Here is a 24,686-nt window from a genome sequence, read left to right as displayed (position 1 = left end):
CAGGGCATGCTCAACAGCTTTGTTGATAATACTAAATTGGGGAGGGCTGACAAATGGCAGAGCTTCAGACCACTGGGAGCTTAATAGACTTGAGGAATCAGATGGACATAGATCTGGTAAGTGTCCACGCCTATGGCAGAATAACCCCATGTATCACTGTGATTTGGGAATCTGCTGCTCTGAGATGTATTGTAGGGTACAGTCTGAAGTTGTCCTGGGTGGCCAAATATGGTCTAGCCTCTTCTGATGTTGTCTCTACACATTTCCTTGAAGATAAATGGTATGTGCTTTAACACAGAATTGTTTAGTAATATTCAATTCTATGACATTAGTCAGTAGAAAGCCTTCCCCTTCCAACTACAGGGTTGAACTGTGGGTACACCATAGGCAAGCTCCAGGAACATGGTGCATTTTCCTGTTTGCCCATTCCATTACACAGGCAGAGTCTATATAGTTTTCTAAAGGCTGTGTACATTTTTCTGATTTTTTTTTTCTTTTGTATTTTTAGAATGATCTTGTTTGTAACATGAAGAACATCAGCTCAAGCAAGGTGCGGGGTGTTCTGCTCTTGCTATTTTCACTCCCTATAAGTGTGTACCTTCTTTCGTTGAATTTCTCATACACAGATTGTACTGACTATATTGCTAAAAAACAGAAAACAAAACCAAAAAATCCCTTCAACCTTATGTATGATCAAAATTATGTGGCTTGTCAGTAGAATGGAGAGATGACAATGTCTAAAATTATATTAAACGCACTTCATCATACTAATCTGTAGGGGTCTTTGATAGCAGCAGTATGGTTAAAACCATGCAGGCTGAGATGTAGGGCTGTTTATTTTAGTTCATAGGACTGGCTTTCCTACAATTTCAGTCTGAAGGCAGCTGAGGAAGGGGCTGTTTTCTCCCGTGTTAGAACATTCTGACTTCTAAAATTTGTATCAACTGCTTGTCACCTTAAAACCATCGTTGAGTATTGGACCTGTAGATATACTCTTTATGCTTTCAAAGGGAAGGGGTTCTTCTGTAACCTGCTTGTTGCTGGAGATGCTTTTGGGATAATTCTTCTCCAGCTGCTAGTAACTGGCTGCAGACTCTCTGTATCCAGATCTGACTCTTCGGATTGGCTGAAATGTGGAAACCAAAACCCATTGCCACCTGCTAGAAAACAAGATGAAGCAATCCCTCGTGCTTCAGAGTAAGGTTTTTTTTTAAGAAACAAATACAAGGAATTCTGTACCTGAAAACAAGTTCTCAGTAAATGCCAGAGACTGTGGGGTATGAACTGGTGTTTTCTTATTCTTCTGATCTGTATGGACTGAAATTCACTGTATGTCAAGCAAGAAAGTGCTCCGCTTGCCACTCTCTAAACTACCTGAAAGGAGGTTGTAGCGAGGTGGAGGTCAGTCTCTTCTCCCAAGTAACTAGTGCTAGGACGAGAAGAAACAGCCTCAAGTTGCATGAGGGGAGGTTTAGATTGGACATTAGGAAGAATTTCTTCAATAAAATGGTTATCAGGCATTGGAACAGGCTGTCCAGGGAAGTGGTTGAGTGACCATCCCTGGAGGTATTTAAAAGACGTGCTGATGGTGCTTAGGGACATGGTTTAATAATGGACTTGGCAGTGCCGGGTTAACGGTTGGACTCTGTGATCTTAAAGGTCTGTTCCAACCTAAACAATTCTATGATTCTTTAACACGTCAAAATTGGATGCAGAGCTTTATCCTCTCAAGGCCACACATAGTCACCTGGTGTTACATTAAATGTTCTTCGGTAAAATATACTTAGATTTGAAAACAGATACCTAGTCAGAAGAAAATTGGTTGTCTTTTAATCTGCAGACGAAAGTTTTATGTTTTAGACAGCTTGTGACAGTTTAGCCATGCTGCTTAACCCTTGTGTGGGTTAAATCATTACCTAATAGAGTGCTCTAATGGACTCCATAATGTAATTATCCTTCCAGGATATGCTAACTCTGTAAAGCACATTCCTATGCTGACTAGTGGAAACAAATTCTGTATTTTTTTCCCGTGTATAGTAGGATTAGAAGCTCAGGTGTCAGCATTAGTAGTATGTAAGAATTATATGGAAAGATTTAAGTGAAAGTCACAGTTTAATTGCTTTCAAAAAAGTATTGGGATGCTCTGTTTAGAATAGCTGTACAGCACTATATCTAAATTCAGAATATTCTACTGTTATTTTTATAGTTGCATATTTTTGATCTAGGAAAGAAGAAAAAATAGGACATTTTAATGTGTATTTAATAACAAAACACCTTCCTGCCTCAGAATAAAAAAATTCAGCCAGGTGAACTATGATCTAATTTTCCTCTGTAATGAAAACAAAATCATAGCTCCTGAAGCATTATTCTTGGCTCCCAGCAGTTTCAAGGCATGCAAACATTACCATTTCGACTCCGTCCTGCAGTTTAACTGGAAGGATTATGTCACAACATAGTACATTTGTTTTCCAGCATTTGTCTGTTTGTTCGTCAAGATGTTTTTGTAGAAGTATTGGTGATTGTTGACTTTGGAGGTAGTGGAAGAAAAAATAATTATTAAAAAAAAAACCAAACGCAGACAGTACCATTGAAGTAACTGTGCTTCTGTCATAGGAGAATGAATACCCCTTTCAACAAATTTATAATTTGCAGAAGTTGCAAAAAGAAAATAGCCGTAAGGTGACTGTTAACATACTTCAGTTCATCCTGCCAAGAAAGTTAACTTCATAAAGTCATTAAACCAGTGATTACATTTTAAAATATTATTCCCCAGCCAGTTCTTCTTAGACTTTAAAATATGGTTACTGTATATACTACCTTCTTTGTAATGTGAAAAATTGTAAAATACACTTATTTTTCATAAACTCCTAATTATTAACAGAGCTATTTGCACTCCTATAGTTAAAGTCATTTCAACACTTCCGTTATTTAAACTTCACTTTTAGGGGTTCATAATTTGGCTGTAATAAAATATATATTCAGACTCTGAGGTCTCAAATATTGTTTGCTGGTATTAGGACATTTAGCCAAATTTTCTTCAAAAATCTTAAGTAATTTGGATTGTTTGCTGTTTTTCAGAATAATCCAAACCAAAATATTTTATAATGTGGACTAAATAATTATAATCATTAAAAAAAGTGGGAAAAGACAGTGAGTATGTTGGAACTGTTGCAGATTCTGTGACTGGGACTGAATATAGCTGAGGCTTGGAGGAGGGAGATGGTGGGAAATTCTTGCCGTATCTCCGCTGTTGCCATATAGTATCCTCAGATATGAAAAGTTATTGCAGCATTGATATCACATCTGTCATCTGGAGTCGTGGGCAGTAGACCCACTGCTCATAAAGTAAAAACCCTCAGTACTGCCATTGCAGCAAAAGGTGAAAGACCTCCCGACTTCAAGGTTGCGTAGCTGAAAATTGCTATTCGGGAATGATAAATGCGCGGGTGCTCGGAGATGGATGGTTTCTTCCGTCTGGCTTCCTGAAATCCCCCTTCATCCTGTAACGCAGCCGAGGTAATGGCTCAGCAAGGCCTTCAGCTCCGGAAATTAAGGAGTCGGGGCTTTTTGCATGTTAATGGCAACTCAGGGACAGTCAAATAAGACAGTTTCTTATAATACTAATTATAGCAAAGCACTCGTGTTGTGGTTTGAATGAGTCAATTATGTGTGTGTGAAAACTATAAATATATCTTCCCCCCAACCTCGGCTGTGTGGTACGTAATTTTTTTTTAATTGCTTGGATACATATTTACCTGAGTATATCCTGGTTTCCCAGGTAAATATGTGTACCAATGCAGAACTCATTATGGTCTGTTTGGATAAATAATCCATATTTTATAACTGTACAGGAAGTAATTATTTTCGTATTTTGCTTTCTTTAAGCCAAAGAAAGTAAATGCTGTGTGTTCATTCCTTAAAATAAAATAGATGCAAAAGTCGAGGCAATACGAGAATAAAGTTTTCATTGTTTTGGTAGAAACTGAGAATATTATTCCAGATTTTGATCTTGTGTTTAGCCCAGAATAACTCCATTAAAGTAAACAGTGTTATTCAGGATTTACTTAGATGCAAATGGGACGTGAATTTGGCATCCTCTCCTTACTCTCCTGTAAGCAACTTGCAAACAATCTTTGCTTTAAATGGTGTTGTCACGTTTCTCATTTGGAAAAATAAGGTATTTCAGCTACACGCAGAAGTTAACATGTCTGAATTTTATGGAAAGAAAATTAATGTCTTCTAGAATCATAGAATGGTTGGAAGGGAACTTGAAGATTACAGTTATGGTCCTGTATGTGTTAGGGAACTAGAGCATACTTTCACGTCGGATATTGCTGCCATTGTTCTATATGATATTTGGAAAAGCTGTGTTGTGTTATCACCATGCTAAGGTCAGGTTTTGTAACACTTTCAAGCATAGAGGAGCCAAAGTCAGCCTTGGCATAAATCCATTAACTGCAATAGATTTACACCAGAGATGAATATTGGCTCATTCTTGGTAAATTTATTTTTATCCAGCTCTTTATATTTTATGTTAGAAATATAAGTAGCTCGTGTGCCCTCAAACTAATCAGAATAAGAAACAGTTTTGCTTATGCCAAAAAATAGAACTATCGTTTTTCACATTCTTACATTTTTCAAGCAAGATTATATTACTGTGACTTCTGAATTCCTGAAATCTCTCTGGTCTCTGTGACTGCAAGGGCCAAAAGAGGGTTTCGAGGGGAAAATCTGAAACTCTTCATGCAGTATGTTTTGTGTTGTGCATACGAGATACAGTTAACGTTTTGTATGCATGTGATTAGTGTGGAAAAAAATTAATGCAGTCCAGTATTATGATTTATGGACTGAATCTTTTGACCACTGAACACTTGCCAAAATGAAAATCTCTCCCCCCCCCCCCGCCCCCCCCCCCCCCTTCTTCTCCTTTGGATATTAGAAACAGCTACTGTTTTTGTTGATCTTTTTAACTTCTGAATAGTCCTATTTCAAGTCATAGCAGCATGGGAGCTCAGATTAATAATATACTTATTCAGCCAGTGATACTGAGTGAAACCATTGCTAGTGTGAGTATGAAGGCTAGGATTTCGTTAAATTATTTTCAGGTGCATTAATTCATTTTTGAAAGAAGAATATAGAGATATTTGAAAATAAATTAAATTTCTGTTTATCGATCATGGTACAAGTGTGTATGAGTTTTAATAACAAGAATTTTTTAAGGCGTCTCTCCTTTAGATAACTTTTGTACTGTGCTCACTGTCAGTTCATCCATCAGATGGTGAACAAGAATAAGAGCAAAGAGATTGTAATTAAATCTTGCCTTTTGGACAATACTTTTGAATTTAGAGGAAAAGGCATGTTCCACGCTGTGAAGTATCCTTTCTATCCCATCTCCTCTACAGCATCATCTTACCCCAGAACCAAAGGCTAGCAAGGTGAAAAGAGCAAACCCTGTAGGCTTCTGAATTTGAGTTGGACCTCCTTAATGCAGCAGTTTGATAAGCGTCAGCTTGCACAAGTTTGGATTCTAATCTTGTAGTGGTTTTGATATGATCTATTTGTGTGTAAACTAGCCCAGTGTCCTGCACCTACTGAAGGTGAACCCAAGGCTGATGTGCTTAGTTCCTTACAAAGAGATTTTTGCTCTTTACAGCACAGGAATTTGGGGCCTTTAGAGGCACTGTCGTGATGCTGGTTAGCGTAGTTCTTTGCTTCACACTCCTTTGGCCACCTCTTATCAATTTTTGTGGCATTCATCTTTATCTCTTTCATATCTGAATGGCCTGGTCTGCTCAGTAAGGTCTTTCCAAATACTTTATTAATAGAGTTGGTGTTTCATATGAATTCATTTTCTTTCTCTCAAATGAAATAAAATTACGCCTAAAAAATTCTTAATGTGAGTCTGGTTTGTACTCATGATAAGTCAAGTAGGGGTAGAGTTTCTTTCAAAAAATACTTAGGTAAGCTGTTTAAAATTAATATTTGTTATTCTAAAAAATTGTGAGAGGTATCAGCCGCCCTTCCACAGTTGCAGATAAAGTGCTATGGCAAGAATTTGGCATTTTTACATTGCCTGAGAGAATTATATATTCATTTTCTTGGCTAATGTGGTGCAAGGAAATTTAAAAAAGGATGTAGCGCTTTTTAAAAGCCATCATTTTAAATATAAACAAAAAAGCTTTTGCTTGAGATTTCTCAAAAGTCTTTCAGTCTTTGTAAAATTGTTATTCACTTCTTGGCTAACAAGAGCCGAGTGAGTGACACCTTTGAGAGTCCCAGCTTGTGTTTTAGTGCATAGCTTGTATTTTGCTATGCACTACCATGCAAAATATTATCTGAACTTATTTAAAACAAACCCTGGTGAATAAATTTTTTGACGCAGAAACAGCCATCTAATTTATTCATTTATTTTAGTTGCAGCAAGCAGCTGAAGTTTCTCAGCTGAGAGGAGCTCGAGTCATCTCTGCTGAAGATCTCCTGTTCTTAATGCGCAAAGATAAGGTATAGTAATAAGACAGAAATTTCTTACTTTATGTAGTGAGCTGCTTATCGTGTTTTGAAGTGCTTGCTTAACCTATGTGAAAGGAGTCCGTCACCACAAACTGCTTTATTTAAAAGTATAGCTGCTCTGAAATTGTATTGCATTGTGCACAGTGCAATAATTGTATAACATTTTAATGGATTCTAATTTTTTTCCTATAACTTCAATTATCAATAGATTTTTTTTCACTAAGCTTTAGGGTGGGTAATGTACCTTAGAGCTCAAAAACATTTCTTAATAAAGGTACAAATATCGATCCTTATACTTTATGTCTTCTTTATTAAAAATCAATTGTTCTAATTTCCTCCTAGTTATGCAGGATATAGATGTGATACCTGACAGTGTGACCATTACATTTTTGTCACCTAAACCATCAGAAAATCCTGTCTTGATTTTCCTTTATACTACTTTTCCTGTACTTTATGTCACTAAAATCTCCAAATTTAGGGATGGTCTTGCTTTCTCTGGATGGTAGGTAGAGTAGGTCAATAATTTTTTTTAAAAAAATTAATAATTTTCCATACAAGACTAAATTAATTTTCTTTCTTCAAATATCAAAATTATTCAAAATTATTATTGACTGTTTTTACCAACATTATTTATTCTTCCTTTATCTCCTTTTCTTCCTTAGTGCCCCCCTCCTTCCCTTCCGCTTTTCTTTCTGCTTTGTTTTTATTTCCTTGGTTGATAGGTGAAACCCAATGACCAAAACCATGTTAAAATTAAAAAACACTAAAACGTGAAAATCCACTGCAATTTCTCTATCTGATATGATCTATAAGGCTATACTGAAAACAGTGTTTAATATGAATGTCAAAGTTCATGGAAGTATGCATTTGTAGGTTTGAATTTCGAAACTAAGCAAAGATTTTGGAGTGTCCTAAAAGAAGCCTGATTTCTGAATTTCTGCTTTCTGAAAGTCAAACCCATTTCTGTCTCACAGTTGGCAAGCAAAGTACCAAGGAGCTCAAATAAATAATATTTAATGTGGAATTGCTACTAACCTTGATGTAGTCTATATATGGATTTTCTGCAGACTCAAAAATTTTGAACATTGTAGAAATTATATTTACTGAGTAATGTATTACACATTCTTACGATTGTGTGTTACAAAGTTAGTATAAATAAAAAATAACTATATAATACTAATTAATATAAATGTACTTTTTCTTTTAGAAGAAGCTTAGAAGACTACTTAAATACATGTTTTTTCGAGACTACAAATCTAAAATTGTCAAAGGAATAGAAGAAGATGACCTCCTTGAAGGTAGAAAAAAAAATTACTTAATTTGGGGGAGGCTCAATATTTTGTAAGTTATCTGAACAGCTCAATGTGAAGTATTAATGTCTTGCTAAATAGTTAAAGACACAAAAATATTGACTTCAAGTACTTTGGTTTTCATCTCTTCTTTTCTGTTTGAAATGCTTCCGAAGTATTTGCATCTACCACCCAAATGATAAGTAAGGTTGCTTAATGTCAGAACTCTGTTGATGAAACTGGTGCTGATTAAAGGGCTAATTGATTTCAGCATGTATAATTTAAATGCGGCAGCTACTGCCTACAATCGAATGGATATTTGTTTAAATAATTATCAAAGGGTTTTGACATGTTTTACAAAAAAATCCCATAATCTGAAAGCACTGAATACTAACATATGACCTGGGTTTGTTTTCAGTGTGGTTTAACATTTTATACTTTGAATCTGTCATTTAAAGAATGGGAAACACTTTTGTTTCCCCATTCTATGAGTAAGTCACAGATTTTATAATCAATGCATTTAAAATAAAAGCTTTTTGAATTAAAAATATTTTAATTTATGCCATATAATTTGCTGGTATAAAGTTTTGTTGGTTTATATTAATGGAAGAATTACCATTTCCTTTTAAAAAAGTAAAGTTAAAACTTATCGTAGCAAACCTAAATTTTACCATAGTTTTATAACCTCTAGCAATGTCCATACACGACTTTTTGTATTTAACTTATTTCCTTTCTCAGAGCCTTTTGTTTTATTTTTTTTCCCTTACAATAAATTCCTTGTGTTAGGTTCCTTTGAGCATCCACATTGATGTTAGATAAACATTGTATTTCTTGCTTTGACTTAGTCAATCTGTGGATAAGTCTTGTCAACTCATTTGAGATTTAATTTGCCTGTGGCATTTTGTTTTCACCGCCCATGCAAGTATATTGTTTTTTTGCAAGCAATTTGACAGTAGAGCTTTCTGCCTGACAAGTTTGGGTTGTTTAATACTTAAGTCTGCGTCGCTTTTTAAAACGCATCACTTTTTAAAACAAACAAACAATTTTCATAAGCCATTTAGATGCCCATGAAAAGCTTCTTAAGCACAGTTCATGTAGGAAATAACAATCGCATTTTCTGGCAGGCTTTGGTAATTGAAGCCATTAACTTGATTTTATGAAGCTAATGGCTTTATAGCCGCCATTCTGTTTAGAACAACAGAGATCACCCTTCTAGGGTTCTCTAGGTTTTACTGTAGAGCAATGGTCCATCACCTATGGAGCTGCACCTTAGCGTTTGTGTTATGGTTTGCTTTAGGCTGTAGGTAATGAGGATGTTCTGTGTGCTTTCAGGAAAGAACATTTCCTCTATATATTCTGTTCAATGAGTGAGGGTTTTGTGCAACCGAGGAAGGGAACTTTTTACTACATCTCTGTCCACTGTGGATTCTTCACTGAGAAATAATGATATATGAGCAGTAGACTAGGTTTCTGCAGATTACAAAAAAACACTAGGTTATACTAGAAAACACTAAAGGTGGTTTTTTACCATAGTGCTACTGCAGCACAGCAGTGACATCCCCTTGGTCAGGTCCACAACTTGTCTGAGGAGGACAGTCAGAATAAGCCTTTTCTGCATAGTGCGTCTGATTCTAAAATATGTCCCTCTAAGGGACATCAGTTGCTGTTTGGAGAAGCCAAATAACTTAAATTTGTTGTTCCTTGCTTACCTTTGTGAAGACAAATTCAACAGTAATAACACCAACAAACGGCAGAAGCTTGCTCAAGACTTTCTCAACTCCATTGACCAGACTGGAGAGCTATTAGCCATGTTTGAAGATGATGAGATTGATGATGTTAAGCAAGAGCGGATGGAGGTAATTCTTTTCTTTTGCTGATATCCAGCTCCAGCAGAGAAATCAGTGAAATATTTCATACATCGTGCTGGTCTGATGCCTTTTTCATGCTGCTTATTACGTCATTGTTACATGTTTTTTCCTTTTGCCCAAATGGTCTAAAGGAATCCTAGTTCCATGTTTTTCCTATTCCCTCAAATATTTCCTGATATCTAAGCATGCCTGCTGAGAAGAAGGATTACAAAAGGGTAGTTATGGATACTGTCTGCCATATAGTTGTATTTCCTTCCTATAGAAAACATAATCTATCTATAAACCTTTCACATGCATTTTTCACAATCATTTTTTTCTTCATTATTGGTCTCATTAGAAAATTGTTTCAATAGCATTTGAGGACTGTTTTCATATAGCATAGCTTACAGATAAATTAAAATATTCTGTGCAAACGTGCTTCAGTAAATGCTCTTCTCTCCGTCCTTCTTTCAAGTCCTAATTTCTGATCTATGTACATACAAAAAGTTATGTCTACGTTACAGAACGCAGTACCGTATCACTCTTAAAAAGCTGTGTGGGATCAAGAAGCAATGTAGCTGTGTTAGCATGGAAGTCTGTGGAACAATGGTTTTGATACCAGTTTTACTTGCTTTCACTGAGGTTTATCTATACTGGCACAAGATGCTATATCATAGCAAGTTTGCCTTATAGATCTTATCAATCCTATATCCTCGCTATCTGTAGAGCATCTTAGATGTCATTTACTCTGAAGTATTTATAAGATCTAAAGGCTGTATCTGTACTAATCAATAAACCAGTCCAGGTCCAATCTCTGGCCCTGAAGGCAGGTGACATGGCCTGGCTTAGATCCCTATGGCTAAATTTTTTGTAGGTGGACGGGGCTACCCTGTCTTTTCAGTAGCCCTGTCCATAGCAAATATGGAGAACAGTCCATGGCTCCTGTTCGTGCTCAGTTCTTCCTAGTGTCTTGTGTGGGTGACTCGATGTCTAGGACAAAATTGTACCAGCGGCATGATCACAATTCTGCACTCATGTTTGGCCCAATTTCCATCATTTTTCTCAGTAGTACAGTATATGTGGCTGTTGGAAACTTCCTATTTTTAGGGTGATTTTTGTACGCTTTCAGTGGTAGAAGCTGGTTACTTTGGTTTGATTTTCTTTTCTGTGCTGAGATGGGCGATGCATTCAGTATTTGTGTAGTTAATATTTGACTATTAGGGCCTTACTTCACTTTCAAGATTTCATGGAAAATTCTAAGAATTTTCTGTCCTGCCCTAGTTGTGAGTCTTATTTTTTCTTCTTAATGGAGCTCCGTTTCTGAACTGGGACTTAACCGTTCCTGTTTCCCCTTTCTTCTCCCCATTACAATTACTCAAAATCTAATCAAGAATCCCTTCTTTCTAAAAATTTGTCTAGGAACAAGTCCCATTTCTTCCCAGCTGAGAATCAGTGTCATCGAAGTGTTGTTCCCGACCACTGTTTGTGTTTTGGAAACAGATGGTTTCTTTGCTTTGCTTTGCTTTGCTTTCTTTTTATTTATGCAAAATGTTCTGTTTTGCACAAAGGCAGGGAAATCCTTTGAGCTTGTACACACAAAAATACATAATAGCACTGTTCTGAATGAATGGATTATGTGCTTGACTTTACATTCTCTTCTGTCATTCCAGTATAATATTTTTTTGGTCTAAAAAAATACACAAGTTGCTAGAATTATGAACTTCCCTGTCCTAGGCAAGGACAAATCTGACTCTCTGTTTGTCTGTCAAGGAATGTGTTCCTATAATCGAATGTTTATCTTTCATCTGACTCTATGTTTTGGTTTTTTCACACTAAACTATAATTCGTGAACTGTAGTGTGTGTTTATATATATATATATAAAGTAATTCTTCTCTCTATTGGTCTACTTCATTACATTTTCTGAACTCTTGATCTGTTTCCATGTTAAAAAAAAAAAAAGGGACAAAAATCAAGATCTACTGATTTTAGAATAGAACCATGAATTATATACCGGTATGAAGTCAGTTCTCTGTATTTTCTTTCGTTTTAGGTTTTAAAACTAATGACAAAACATGAAAGATTGCTTGAGACATGCTATTCAAAATGTTTAACATATTTTCGGCATTGTTTTGTTTGGGATTTTCTTGTCACTTTGAGGTTGGTGGAAAGGAATCAAAGATAGTAGGAAATGTGGTCCGTTCCTAAAGGAAGAGTTGTTAGTACATGGGCTAATCTTGTGTATCACATTTTCTTTGTGCAGTAGATTGTTTAATCCATGCTAAGTTTTGGAGCAAATCCAATAGAGACTTTAAAAATTCTAACAGCGTTCTTTAAGGAATTAGTATACTGAAATCACGAACTGTGATCTAAAGGCAGTGTTCCTTTTAGGTATCAATTACCTCAGAAATGTGTGGTTATCTTGGTTTGGACAACTGTAAATGATTTCAGTTCCACTTTGCCTTGGGCCAAAATCATGCAAAGTTGTCCAAAGCAGATGATGAACATATATTTCTGATGTCATTATGGGCTAAACAGGATATGGTTGTTTAGCAGTATGGTTTCGGTTATGATACAAAAAGCAAATATTGTTTATACCCATTTCTTTTAAAACATTTTATAAAACTAGAGCTAAGACTTCATGAGATCGCTTGCTGTTCTGTGAGGTCTATTCCAGATTTGTACCACGGGGGAGTAAGCAAAGCTCCAAGCCACTTTCAAACATTACTAAAGGAGGACAAACCATTCCACAGTTTTGACTGAAAAACACCCAGTAACGCTGTCATATTAAAAAGGACGGACAACTTCTAGGATTGTATGTAGAACTTACTGATGTATCCTGTGGTTTTAATTTGAAGTAAAGGGACTGTCACTAAGACAGTAATAATAGCAATGTGTAAAGCAAAGTAGAATACTCTTAAAATGCAAAACAAAATTAGGAACAAAATTCATGTTACTTTGTCATAATATGTGATTACATTATCAATATATTGTTATCATGACTTCTTATGAAAAATTCAATACTAACAGTAAATAGTGGCAAATCAGCCATCTGTATTGGCAGAATAGAAACAAAATAAAAACTGGAATAACTCCTCTGTCTCACTTCATAACAGTTAGTATTTTGCCCTCCTAAAATAGCATTAAAATGCCAGTGAAATGCTGCTTCTCAGAGTAAGAGAAGTTATAGATGGAAAAAACTATTCTAGTTCATAGATGTAAGTGAACTGTGCACCTGAAGGAGAGCTATCTAGATTATAGAAGTTGTCTTCATAACAGGTGACAGCCTCTTGAGAATAAAATCTAACAGTGATCTACCTGACAGGTAGCCAGAGCTGGTGGTGCTTGGGAATTCAATTTCCCTTCTATTGCCTGTTGTATGACAGAATCCACGAGAAATAAAACTTCTGCAATTTTGCTTTCCTCTGTCTCTTAAAAATCATTTAGAGGGGAGAGTTTGGATTCCTGTGGGATATCTGTGGGGAAAAGGTGCATGCTCATTTAAAATCTTGGCGTTTTTCCCAATTTTGCAGTTTGGGAAGAGTTCCAGTTTTGGGTGTTTGTGTCCTTATGTTGCTACTCTGAACCTGTCGGGTGACCTGTCCATAGTAAAACTAGCTGCAGGTTGGGCTGTGATTTTGTGACTGGTAATGGCAATTCTGCCAAATTTTCCTGTCAGAACCACTATCAAATCTTCCATGTCTTGTTATTAAACTCAATTATACCTATGTTAAAACTTCGGTCAATGTCATTGCAAAGCTGGCTTGTGTCTCATTCTGTAAATATACATTTTTTTAATAATTTGTTTTATAATTCCACCTCCCCCACCACAAAAAAAGTCTTCCCATCAGAAATCTGAACTGACATACAAAGGAATGCCTAAAGCATCACGCTGTGAATGCTCTGTTTCACTTCTGTTCTCCTCAGATTAAGAGAAACACCGTTCATCTGTCACTCCGACTGGTAGTTTAGGGATATATTTCCAACACTCAGATGTTTTATGGCAATAATTCAGTTGCAGTAGCTACCATTATGCTTTCATAGTACATTGCAAGTTTGAATAAACAGTGGAGGGAAAATAACTTCCCTAGAATACACTACCTTGAAAACAGGCTATATGCCAGCAAAATGTTAAGGCTAAGTTACATCCCACGGAGACTGGCAGAAGCTTGTGGTTCTTTAAGGTGTGTTGTCTTATGAATTGCGTTAGGTATTTAAAACATACAGGTATATATTGTTGTTCTAGGAGGTTCATTGTGGATGTGGTTTTTCCTGTACTATTCATTAGTATGCTTCTGTACAAAGCTCACAGAAATCTAGAGGGCCCTGTGCAAGATACAGTAGATTGCAATAAAGTATAGGTGTGTTTGGAATATACCCTTTGTTCACATGAAGTTGAATTACTCCCATTTAATTTTGTCTGCATTCAGATACAATTAATTTGTGTCCATCGAACACACTTAAACACACCTAGATGCACCTCGGGATAACGAGGAATCATGTTCTGGAAGTCCACTGTTTCAATCATAGAAATAAGATGGACTTGGCATGTAGTAGTAAATTAGACCATGACTGAGAAGATTCCCTCCAACTAGAATATGATCATCAACTTTTGAGTGGTCATGCTTTGATCTGAGCCAGGTAGCGTTGTCCTAAACAATTCCTGGGCACAGTCTGGGTGTCAGCCTGGGCCAGGAGCTCTCTCCATGACATGGTTTGGATGTGCCCACTCTCTTTGAGAGGGTCCGAGGGCAGGAGCACAGACACAGGTTGCTGTATGCCAACTGCCCTTGGAGGTCGGGCATGGACCTGGCTTCTTTTAGTTGAAACAACTAAAACTTGGTGAGATAATTCAGAAAAAAAAAAAACCCTATGAGCTCTTCTGTTAAGGCAGGATCTGAAAGGCGTGTTGAAGTACTCAAATTCATTGTACTAATTTGGAAAAGATGTACAAAGAAAATAAGCAGGAAATTATTTAGAAAGAGTTCTGAGGCCTTTTAGTGCCGCTGTGCTCATTTCACTGGTGAAAATTATGCCACTGTAAGTGGTGTGTGAGGTCATTACTCTTTAGCGAGAATCTGTTTTCTGTTACTAAGCATCACAGCATTGTTTCTCAGAGCACATCTTTTTTGCTATATAATTTTTATGATAAACTTATTCTTCTTCAGAAAGAATTCTTTTTAACTGTCTTACTGATTTCAGATTTTTGTCAACAGAATCTGTATTTTGGGACAGAATCTTGTGCATTTAGTTGAGAGGTGACTTCTGTTGTCTCACAATATTATGCCCAAATCGAATGATGTATTAATTTTAAGAATCACAGTTTAAGCACTAGCTCTTCTTTAATTATTCAGCTACACCCTATGGAAGAATGCATCTGGGGGTAAGATTCGGCTATAGATTAAAATGTTTAAAATTTGGTTTGGGTTTTTGCATATGAGCTAAATGTTTCATCTGCTGTAAAAAATACTCTCACAGATCTATCATCCATTTATCTTGTCCTGGTCCACATATAGCTTTCTAATATTATATCATTTACACCAGCAACCCAAGTTATAGCCTTAAATTCTAGAACATTATGTTTTGGAAAAAAGGGGGAAAAGAGAAGGTTCCTTATTCTTTACCCAACATTGCCAAATATGGGCAAAGGGATCCCAGTGATGGAACACGGAAGGACAAGTCATAAGACCTTATGTCTTATGATACTTTCTCATATGGACTAAATAATTGCAGTCCTAGGTGTAAACCGGTATCATCCTCTGCTGTGTCCCCACACCAAATAAGAGGAGGCTGTCTTGAATTTGAAAAGGGACTTTCAATGCCTAAGTAATGTACTCAAACAGGAGTGAGAAAGTTCTGGCCCAAGGACACTAGATTCCTGGGACAGTGGTGAAAAAAACCCAGGGTCTCCTTTTCCCACCCCCTTAAGCTGCTTTGAGAGCTCAGTGCATTGCTACCACAAGTTGGGCTGAATTTCACTTTACTGTACCTTCCTAAAAGTTTAAACATCCCAGTAACTTGGGCCAGCCTCTGTACTCAGAAACGAGAGAGAAACAATCCGAGGGGAAGTTCATTTCTTAGATCAGAGAGAAAAACACTTTTTCTTTGCTTTTTTTTTTTTTTTTTTTTTTTTTCTTCCAAACCTTTAAGTCACATTTGACTGTAAATCATCAGATGTTAGGAAAAGTTTTTCTGGCACCTCTGGGGTGGTTCTTTTTGGAGACTGAAGTTCTGTGTGTGAAGTGGGACACCTTGATGATATAAAAAAAAGCATGTAATGATCATCTCTAACAGACTCTAAGGTCAACACCAGCTCCCTATATACTGTCTACTTCTTTTGATATACACAGATGCAAAGATTAAACAGAATATAGAAGGAACATCAATCGAGAAAAAAACCCTTTATTCTCTAGGCAATGTTTTTTCCGATACTGCAAAACATACATTACCAAAGTTAGGAATGCAAATAGAGAGGGAATTAATTTCACTGCATCAGTCCAGTGTTTCCAGATAAATGCAAAGATAGCACAGCTAGTAGCATCTCAACAGTAAATTAGCTGTCTGGGCATCAAAGTGTTTGTAACTATTATTTGGTATAAAAATAAGCCTGCTGGTATTAATGGTTTGTCTGATTACACATGGCTTGGGAATGTTTGGGATCCTGGGAAAACACTGTTTCTATTGGTTAATGGTTGAACTGGTTAAAAGTAAACAGAAAATAAACAGAAACAGTTTTTATTATTCTCTATATGTCTGTAAATATTTTGTCATTCTTGTCAGAATGGGAAAAAGCTATCCAAGTGGAAAAGACTTCTTGTTATAGCCAGTAATATCAATAGGCTTTTTACACTGCTACAAAACTAAGATTCTTAGGGTGTTCTAACATTGGGGTTGATTGCTATGGTTACATAAAGTGTGCTATTTGTTTGGGTCTTGACTCCTGGTAAAATATTGTTGGTTTTAGAGCGTTTTAGTGGACGTTGCTCATACTGCAAATTTAGGCGGTTTAGCTGGGAGGACAAGGTGTTGTTTGCTTTTCTGTCTTTTAGTTCTTTGAGTATTTTTTTGCCACTGTTTACTTCTCTGAGGAAGATTCTGGGCTGTTGTATTTTGTAGTTTTGACACCTATATGACTGTGTTCTAACCTAAGTTTTGGAAGGAAACTTTATACATGTTTTATTTATACCTATAATTAAATGTAGACACACATACATCTAAACAGTATTTCCACAGAGCATTTGATTAGGAGCCAAGTGTAGGACTAAAGAAACATTCTCCTTATAAATGTATTTTAATACAGTGTTTATTTGTGATCCTGTGTTTAACGTATTTAGTGCCTAGATATACAAGTCACCACATACTGGTGCTTGCAACACAGTTATTGTCTATGTAAACTTTGGAGAATTGGGAACAAGGAATGATGCTGAAGTCTGACAAAGGTCCCGTTGGTAGCAGGTTACTGAAATTGCTGTCATACTTAAGGTCATTAAATAAATCTACGCTGATAATTATTTGTATTTCTGAGGTTGTGTAGAGATACAATAATGCAAGTCTTTTCTACAAGACTTGTAGATGCTTTGGGGGAAAAAAGTTATTTTTTCATGTCTTTATGTAGCAAATTACTAATCTTCTAAGCTCCATTAGCCTAATAGTTAAGTAATTTCTGAATGAAGAAAAAAATGGCAACAGTTTTATTTCGTAGGGTGAGATGTTAACTAGGCCTATACTGAGAGCAGTTTTAACATCTCAAGCTTCCCTGAAAGAATTAGTCACTTGCATAAAATCATTTTGTTTTGCACAGAATTCACAAAGCTCAAAAAAGAAAAATCCGTGGAGTTGTAAAACAAATGGAAATTACATAAAAATTTCAAACACAATGTCACTCCGTGACATTCCCACATCTCATGTGATGCAAGGAAGAGATTTTCTGTCGCTATTGTGAAGAGCGAGACTAAAACCTCAGCACAGAGACCCCGTATTTCTGGCAGAAATCTTCGCAACCACCCACTTCTCTCGCTCCCATCTGGAAAGCTCCATGGTGCAGGAGCACCTTGGGTCATCAGCCACTGGGTGACCAAGCTTCAGTGTGCACTCTCGAATTTCTCTGTCCTTCCATTGAAGGATTCATATCACAAAAGGCTTTCAGTGGAAGACAATAAGATCTTCTAGCAAATGGAGACAATAGAAGAAGGTTCCCTATGGCATGAAATAGAAGAGGGTTTGATGGTGTTCTTCTATTTCAACTACATCAGGAGAGAGGGTTCTGAGATTTAATAGGCAAGGTTCTGGATTTAACAGATAGGTGAGAACATTCACAAACCAATATTAAGGAAAGGAGTTTTTTCTGCTTCATCTGTAGGAGGCTGATGCATGTCTCTCAACCTAAGGCAGTGCCAACTTAATTTGTCTGAAGGTGCATTTATCTTCTATTTCTAGACATGACAGGTATAGCAGAGAAGCCCCTTTTTTCATCTCCTTACTCTGTATATTCACTGAGGGAATAACAATGCCTTTCGTGGTATTAGACTCCAGACAGGAACCAAAACCTAGTTTTAATCAGGCTCATGGTTAAGCCTTGCAAATACCTTTTACAAAATTACTAAGAATCCCTTTCATTTAGATTGGTATTTACCCCCTGATAGCAGAATGAGCAAGTGATGTGTCATCACAGCCTCTCCATCCACAGTTTGTAGCATGCAGACAACATAGGCGAGCAGTGAAAGTAATTTTCAGGCTGCACACCAGCTAAATATAACCAAAATGAGCTCAGATCTATTGAATTGCACAAAATAATGGAGAAAAAAAATCTATTGAAGGCAAAAACGTTGCATTTGGTCAAGGAAGTACTTGAGCCACAGATCACTGGGTGCTGTATGACTATGCAGGAAAATAATTATGATAAACTTTTCTTGTAGTTAGACTATTCCCTAAGCCTTCACAGCTAGCTGCTGTTGGAGCCCGGGCTGAATGGAGATTTGATCTATCCCTCCTTACATATATCTGACCTTTGCTTTTCCTCCTTTTGTTCTTGGTCTGGGGTTTTGTTTTTCCTTTTACCTTCTGACCACAGGATTAGCCAGGACTAGTGCAATTTCTCTCCTCAGAAGTAAAGAAGTCATTTTGCTAGCTTCTGGTCTATATTGTCCATGGTATTTGATTGAGTTCAGACAGGATTTTGTGAACATTTATCACAGGCACTTAAGCAAAAATTGAGAATCACTTGATTCAGTCAATAGTCACTACATATTATCATCCTCCTTTGAGTAAGTTCCAGTCTAAAAGATAGCATGTCACAAGATTTGATTACAAATTACCCAGTTGCTAAGTAGAAGTGTTGTCGTTTTCAGTTCCCATATGCAAAGCCACCAGGGGCCAAGACTTCCCACCTGCATTCACACTAGAGTTCAGATGTCATTAGGAAAGCTGAATGATGTGTTGCTGAATTGAAGATTATTCAGACAATCTCACAGTAAACACATTGCTTCCTGTTGAACTAAGGAGTATATCAGAAATACCAGCATTTTTGATTTCAAAGCTCATTCTGATAGAACTATATTGTAACCTGACACTTAAGACTATCCCTAAAATAAGATCCTATGGCAGATTTTTAAAGGAGATATCATCTTAATACTAATAGTAAGAATAAGGACACAAGTACAATGAAGAATGCAAAATATGTCATTTAGTTTTATCAGCTTTCCATGTAAATTAACATGTAAGGAATTAAATTGAGCACAGGACATCTCCTAACCAGGGTAGCTGCCTCCCCTTGTACTGCATTTTCTTGAAGCATTTATTTTGCTTTATGCATTAAACTCAGACATGATTAGCTGTTGAATATTATGAACTAAATAAAAGGAGTAATTCATAGCATGGGAAATAAATACTGAGTCATGATACCAGAGCAGTCAAATCTCTGGAAAGCCGGCCTACCATTCAAAAGGACCTTGTTGATAGACTGGAGAAATGGGCTAATGGGATCCTCATGAAGTTCAACAAAAGCAAATGTGGGATGCAGTAGCCCCATGCAACAGCTTGTGGGCCAACCACATACTGGGCTGTGTGAGCAGAAGGTTAGCCAGCAGGTCAAGCAAAATAATGCTTCCCTGTTATTTGGCACTTGTGAGACCGCATCTGGAATCCGTGTCCAGTTTTGTGCTCCCAAGTACAAGAAGGACTTTGACACACTGAAGTGAGTCTGGCAAAGGGTCACCAAGAAGGTTAGGGGGCTGGAGCACCTGACATATGACCAAAGGCTGGAAGACTAGAGCTTGTTTAGCCCGAAAAAGAGGAGGCTAAAGTGAAATTTTATTGCTGTCTACAGTTGACTAATGGCAGGATACGGAGGAGATGGAGACAGACCCTGCTTGAATGTGCATGGTAAAGGACAGATTTTGGCCTGATACGTAACAGGAAAAAAAATTTCTGATCAAAGATTGAAACTGATTGGGCAGAGAGGTTGAGAAAGTGTCCAACTTTTGAGATATTCCAAACTTGCTTGGTCAAGGTCGTGAGCCACTTGGTCTAACTGGGCATCTTTTGAGCAGAGGGTTGAATTAGAGATCACTGGAAAGGTCCCAAACTTTGTCTGGTGTAAATTATTCTACCCTTCTATGCTTCTGCACTGAAGTTTCCCATTTCAGATATTAAAATGGCAGGTGGGGTAGGAACAGAAGACCTTTTATAAAACACATAGATGATAAACCATCTCAGATTTCTAAAAACTGTTTAAAAATCTAGGTAGCGTATAATTGGACTTTCCAGCTTCTGCACTTTCTGTAATCTGTAACTGCTGGTATTTCCTGGAATAGACATTTTATGTATACAAGGAACAGAGTTTTCTGTCTTTCATTTTGTCTCAGTCGTTGTGGTTTATTTTATCTATAATGTTGCTTGCTGTATTCTTCCGTAAGAATATGATCTGGCTGCTGTGCAAAATTGCACTCAGTGATAGCTTCACACATGTGTTGCAGCTATGGAATCAGAAGCAGTAAGATTTAAGCATCTTAAGTGTCTGTTGAAATGGTAAAGTAATATAATTAAGCTCTACATGTTGCAAAATGGGAGATGCATCCTTACCCAATCCACTAGAAAACGGACGCACAGCATTCCTAACAGAGCAGCATGGGTAATAAGCTGGCATAGTTTATTAACTCCATTTGTATGTTTTGTGCCTCAAGCTTTAAATTTTGTCTCCTCTCTTTTGTCCCATTTTACTCTACCATCTTTGATTAAAATTGAGGGTACCTAGACAGATAGACTTTCATTAAATGAATCAGAAAAGGTTATTTTAATTTGGACAGTCAGGAAAAACAGTAACAGTAATTCTCATTTTCTGATAGCTACCTTGCATAAAGTCTCATGGAGTGAACATGCAGAGTTTAATCTTACATATACTCTTGAGATCAGCATATGACCCTTGTAACAATCTGGAGTTCACATTTAGCTAATTTTAACGGGGCAAAAATTAGACTTTTCTTTGGCTTGACAAAGTACATCCACAACTAGACCTAGATTTTCAAGGAAGACAGGAACATAATACTATCACTAGAAAAAATACTGAATTTGCGTAGAAAATACATTTTAGAAATTGATTTATGTGAATTCAGTAAGATCTTCATCGAGTGGAGGGCCACAGGCTTATTTTTGAGCAAATAAAAAAATTCTTCTCAGTTGAATGTGTGGGTTTATGACTTAAGATGTAGCTCTTTTCACTGTTATATGCAGGTAGTGGCAGGCTTTTAGAATTTCTTTGGCATAATGGTGTCTGTAACACACACTGTACTTCTGATGTTCTAAAAGAGATTTCTTTAAAAGCAATGGCAAGAAAGCAATATAAAGTGGTAATATAAAAAGTACATTAAGGTAAATATATTTTATTCGCAAATAAATCATAAACATTTTTTCCAGATTCTTCTTTTGAGTGGCACATGTTAGGGGCAAAGATATGGCCTCCTTAGTAGCAGTGTTAAGTGCTGTTGAAACTTTGCCTCTGGAACTTCGGAAGCAATCATTAAATTTGATTTTCCATTTGATCAAACGAAAGAAGGACGGGTAGTCTCTGTCAGAGGGCTGGATTTTATTTCCCAAGGCTAACAGCCATTTCCAGGACTTTGTCAGACCTACTAAGAGGTTTTTCTACCATTGTCAGATGGTATTATTTAAAATCAGTTCATCCACTTGTGTGGGATTCATATCCTATATCATACAGTGACTCTGACAAGAAGATGCTTTTACTAGGAGTGTTATTCAAAGCACTGTTGATTTTCTCAGGCTGCAGACATCTGCAGAAAAAGCTTGTAGAACATACAGCATCTGGTATCAAGTCCTAGCTCCCTACACAGACCATATCAAACAGCTTAGAAACGGAACACATACTCTACATCCGCTTGGAAAGAATTTTTTTTTATGTTTATTGTAGATGTATTAGCTGTCAGCTCATATCATCAGCTAATTATTTTATATCTGAAAATTGTAATAGCATCCTCAGATGTACTAAACTCAGGCAGATTTCCAGCTACTAATCACACCCTTCTTCAAACAGGAGTTAACTCTTGATGTACTTCAAGGCTGGAGATCTGATTTCTAATTCCAGTATGTAAAGAAATGTATTGGTGAGATGACTGCTATGTCTGCTAACGTGGTACCCTGATTGTATTTTAAAGAAAGGGACAAAAATACTGATGAAAAGACATTGGCATCTTTGCAAAATGCTAGATCTGATTTTAAAAATGTCAGAAAAATTCAGAAACCATGAGGAAGCCCAGCAACCGCCAGTGAAGAGCGAGTTTTCTCCAAGAGCGTATGTGATGGCAGGAGAATCTGCAGCAACTTCTAACTGCGTAGTCAAATAATTGATGTCAGATGGTGGTTGTTAGTGTTGCTATGCTGTAAGCACCTTTAATACTAAATAGACTTCACCCTTCAAAGATGTGCTTCAAAATCTTACTATTAAAGTTGGTGTTCTTTGCATGTCAGTTATGATAAATTGTTAAGTATATTTTGAACTGAAGACATTTTTCCACTATTCTGCAAGCAGGGCTATGTGATTTTTTTAAATAATTCTCTTTTTTTGGTAGATCTTTGATTCACCTTGCCACCCCTCCACCTCCCAGAAAAACACTAGCCCTTCCGTTTCAGTCAGACTGAACCTCCAGGAAAATCTAAAGAGAATGAGAGAAATCTGTAGAAATGTGAACAGGTTTTGACATTTCCAAAATTATATTATTTTCATTTGCAGGTAAAATTTACAAAGCTGTCGGTGCCCAGCACTAAGAATATCAACCTGACCTATGGCATGTATTCAATACCTTTATAACTGATTTTGAACAGGAATGAGCGCCATGGCTTTCTTTTCAGGAGATTATCCTGATAGTAGGATTCTGGGATATCTCTTTGCAAGCTCTTGAATTCAAAGCTTTCTACCTTTTAAAATCATTTGACCAACTGTAAAATAAAAGCAGAACAAGAAAAAAGAATTCTTCCTATATTTAAACATGTTATCTGCTTTCCTCTTTTATAAGCAACTGAACATTTTGCATGTTGGATTGAACAGTGCTAATGTCTTTGGGAGGTATTGATTTCATTGCAAGCAATTTTAAGAATGTGTGCAGGGAATAGTCTCTTGTTATATTTATTTCCATAACAGGCTGGATGAATGAATACTGTGTTCAAAAGCTATTATTAATGCAGAATAACTATTTGTATATCAGGCACTGCAAATTAAGAAGATTGAAAGTAAAATTCCCCAAACTAGCCCTTTTTGTTAATGTCTTACAGTCTAAATACTCTTTATATCACTTTTAATTGCAGCTTTGAGTCCCCCCTTATGATGGGACTCAGAGGAGCTGTGCTGATTTAGAACTGAAAATCCAAGCAGTTAGTTTAGTATTTCATGATTAAATTTACAAATCAGGTTACATTTAAATTATTTTTTTTTCCAAGTGATTTAAAAATGACATTTCTACAATGTACACTTACAATGAAGACTGGTGGTGTTGCTTTGAATTATTATGGCAATTTAGAAATGTTTAAAAATATTTCTAATTATGCATATCTCTCCAAATGACATAAAATTAAGCAAAGCTTTTTATTAAAATAAATGTTTTAAAATACTCTTAGTAATTCAGAATATTTTACCTCAAACTTCATAACCATTTGTAATTCTGGTACACTTGTAAATTTTATTCTTATGAGTGCGTGTGGGTAATATTGATTTAGATTTATTCTCTAAAAGGAAAGTCCCATATCGGCATGTTTAGACAGAACATCAAAATTCTTACTCTCAGGAACTAAAACAAGTGTTCAGTATCCAGCTCAATTTATAAATTAGTGCTACATTATTAAATATAGTTGAGAATTTCAGAGGTCATTGACATCCAGAGTTTCTGAGCGATATAAATTATATAATTGTGTCTTGTTGCGAATTAGAATAATTGCACACGTAATATCGAACAGTAGAAGAGTGCTGTAGGATTTAGCTGAGACAGCGTTAACATTAGCTCATTATGTCAATATTTGTAAGATTCAGATTCTCAAGGGTTGTTTCTTTGGAAAGCTGCATATATTCATTATCAGTTTAAACCATCAGCATAAGAACTGCCTTTGTCTTGGCAATATAAACAAAGACTTGTCAGTAGAAGATGAAGACTCTCTACCATTTTACAAGTGAAGGGAATGTGTAACAAAGGCTGTAGAAGTCTGGAATTTCAGCTGAACGTGTTACTTGTATGACATGTCCCATACTAAAAACTTAAAAATACTTCACAAAAAATGTTTCTTCTAATGTGTTGTTTTAAATTCTATATTACTTAGGCAAATATTTAAATATTATATTAGCTTTTCTGCATACTTGACATGAATATAATTCTACCTTCCTGCCAAGTATGTCAAAACCCAAATTCACTTTCATTTGCCAGGGTAAATGTTTATTTTGTTTTCCCACATAATGTGCTCTTTAAAGTGCCACCAGAATACCAAATCTGATTGCTTTTTAATAGAGACATGGTGGGGTTTTTTGTTTTCATTAGGAAACAGGATAAA

General features: G+C 36.4%; 1 protein-coding gene across 1 annotated transcript in view; it reads left to right on the top strand.

The window, feature by feature from the left end:
• The window catches only part of SUPT3H (SPT3 homolog, SAGA and STAGA complex component), an 82,857-nt gene that overhangs the window by 39,828 nt on the left and 18,343 nt on the right, over positions 1-24,686 (top strand). Inside the window, exons 2-4 of the mRNA XM_086461651.1 lie at positions 6,415-6,501; positions 7,718-7,808; positions 9,519-9,655. Coding sequence (XP_086317777.1) covers positions 6,487-6,501; positions 7,718-7,808; positions 9,519-9,655 — 243 coding nt within the window. The 5' untranslated portion in view covers positions 6,415-6,486. The remainder of the gene's footprint in view (positions 1-6,414; positions 6,502-7,717; positions 7,809-9,518; positions 9,656-24,686) is intronic.

Source organism: Leptosomus discolor, chromosome 2 (genome assembly GCF_034619465.1).
Source record: "Leptosomus discolor isolate bLepDis1 chromosome 2, bLepDis1.hap2, whole genome shotgun sequence".
Lineage (NCBI taxonomy): Eukaryota > Metazoa > Chordata > Aves > Leptosomiformes > Leptosomidae > Leptosomus > Leptosomus discolor.
This window is presented reverse-complemented; position numbering and strand designations above follow the sequence as displayed.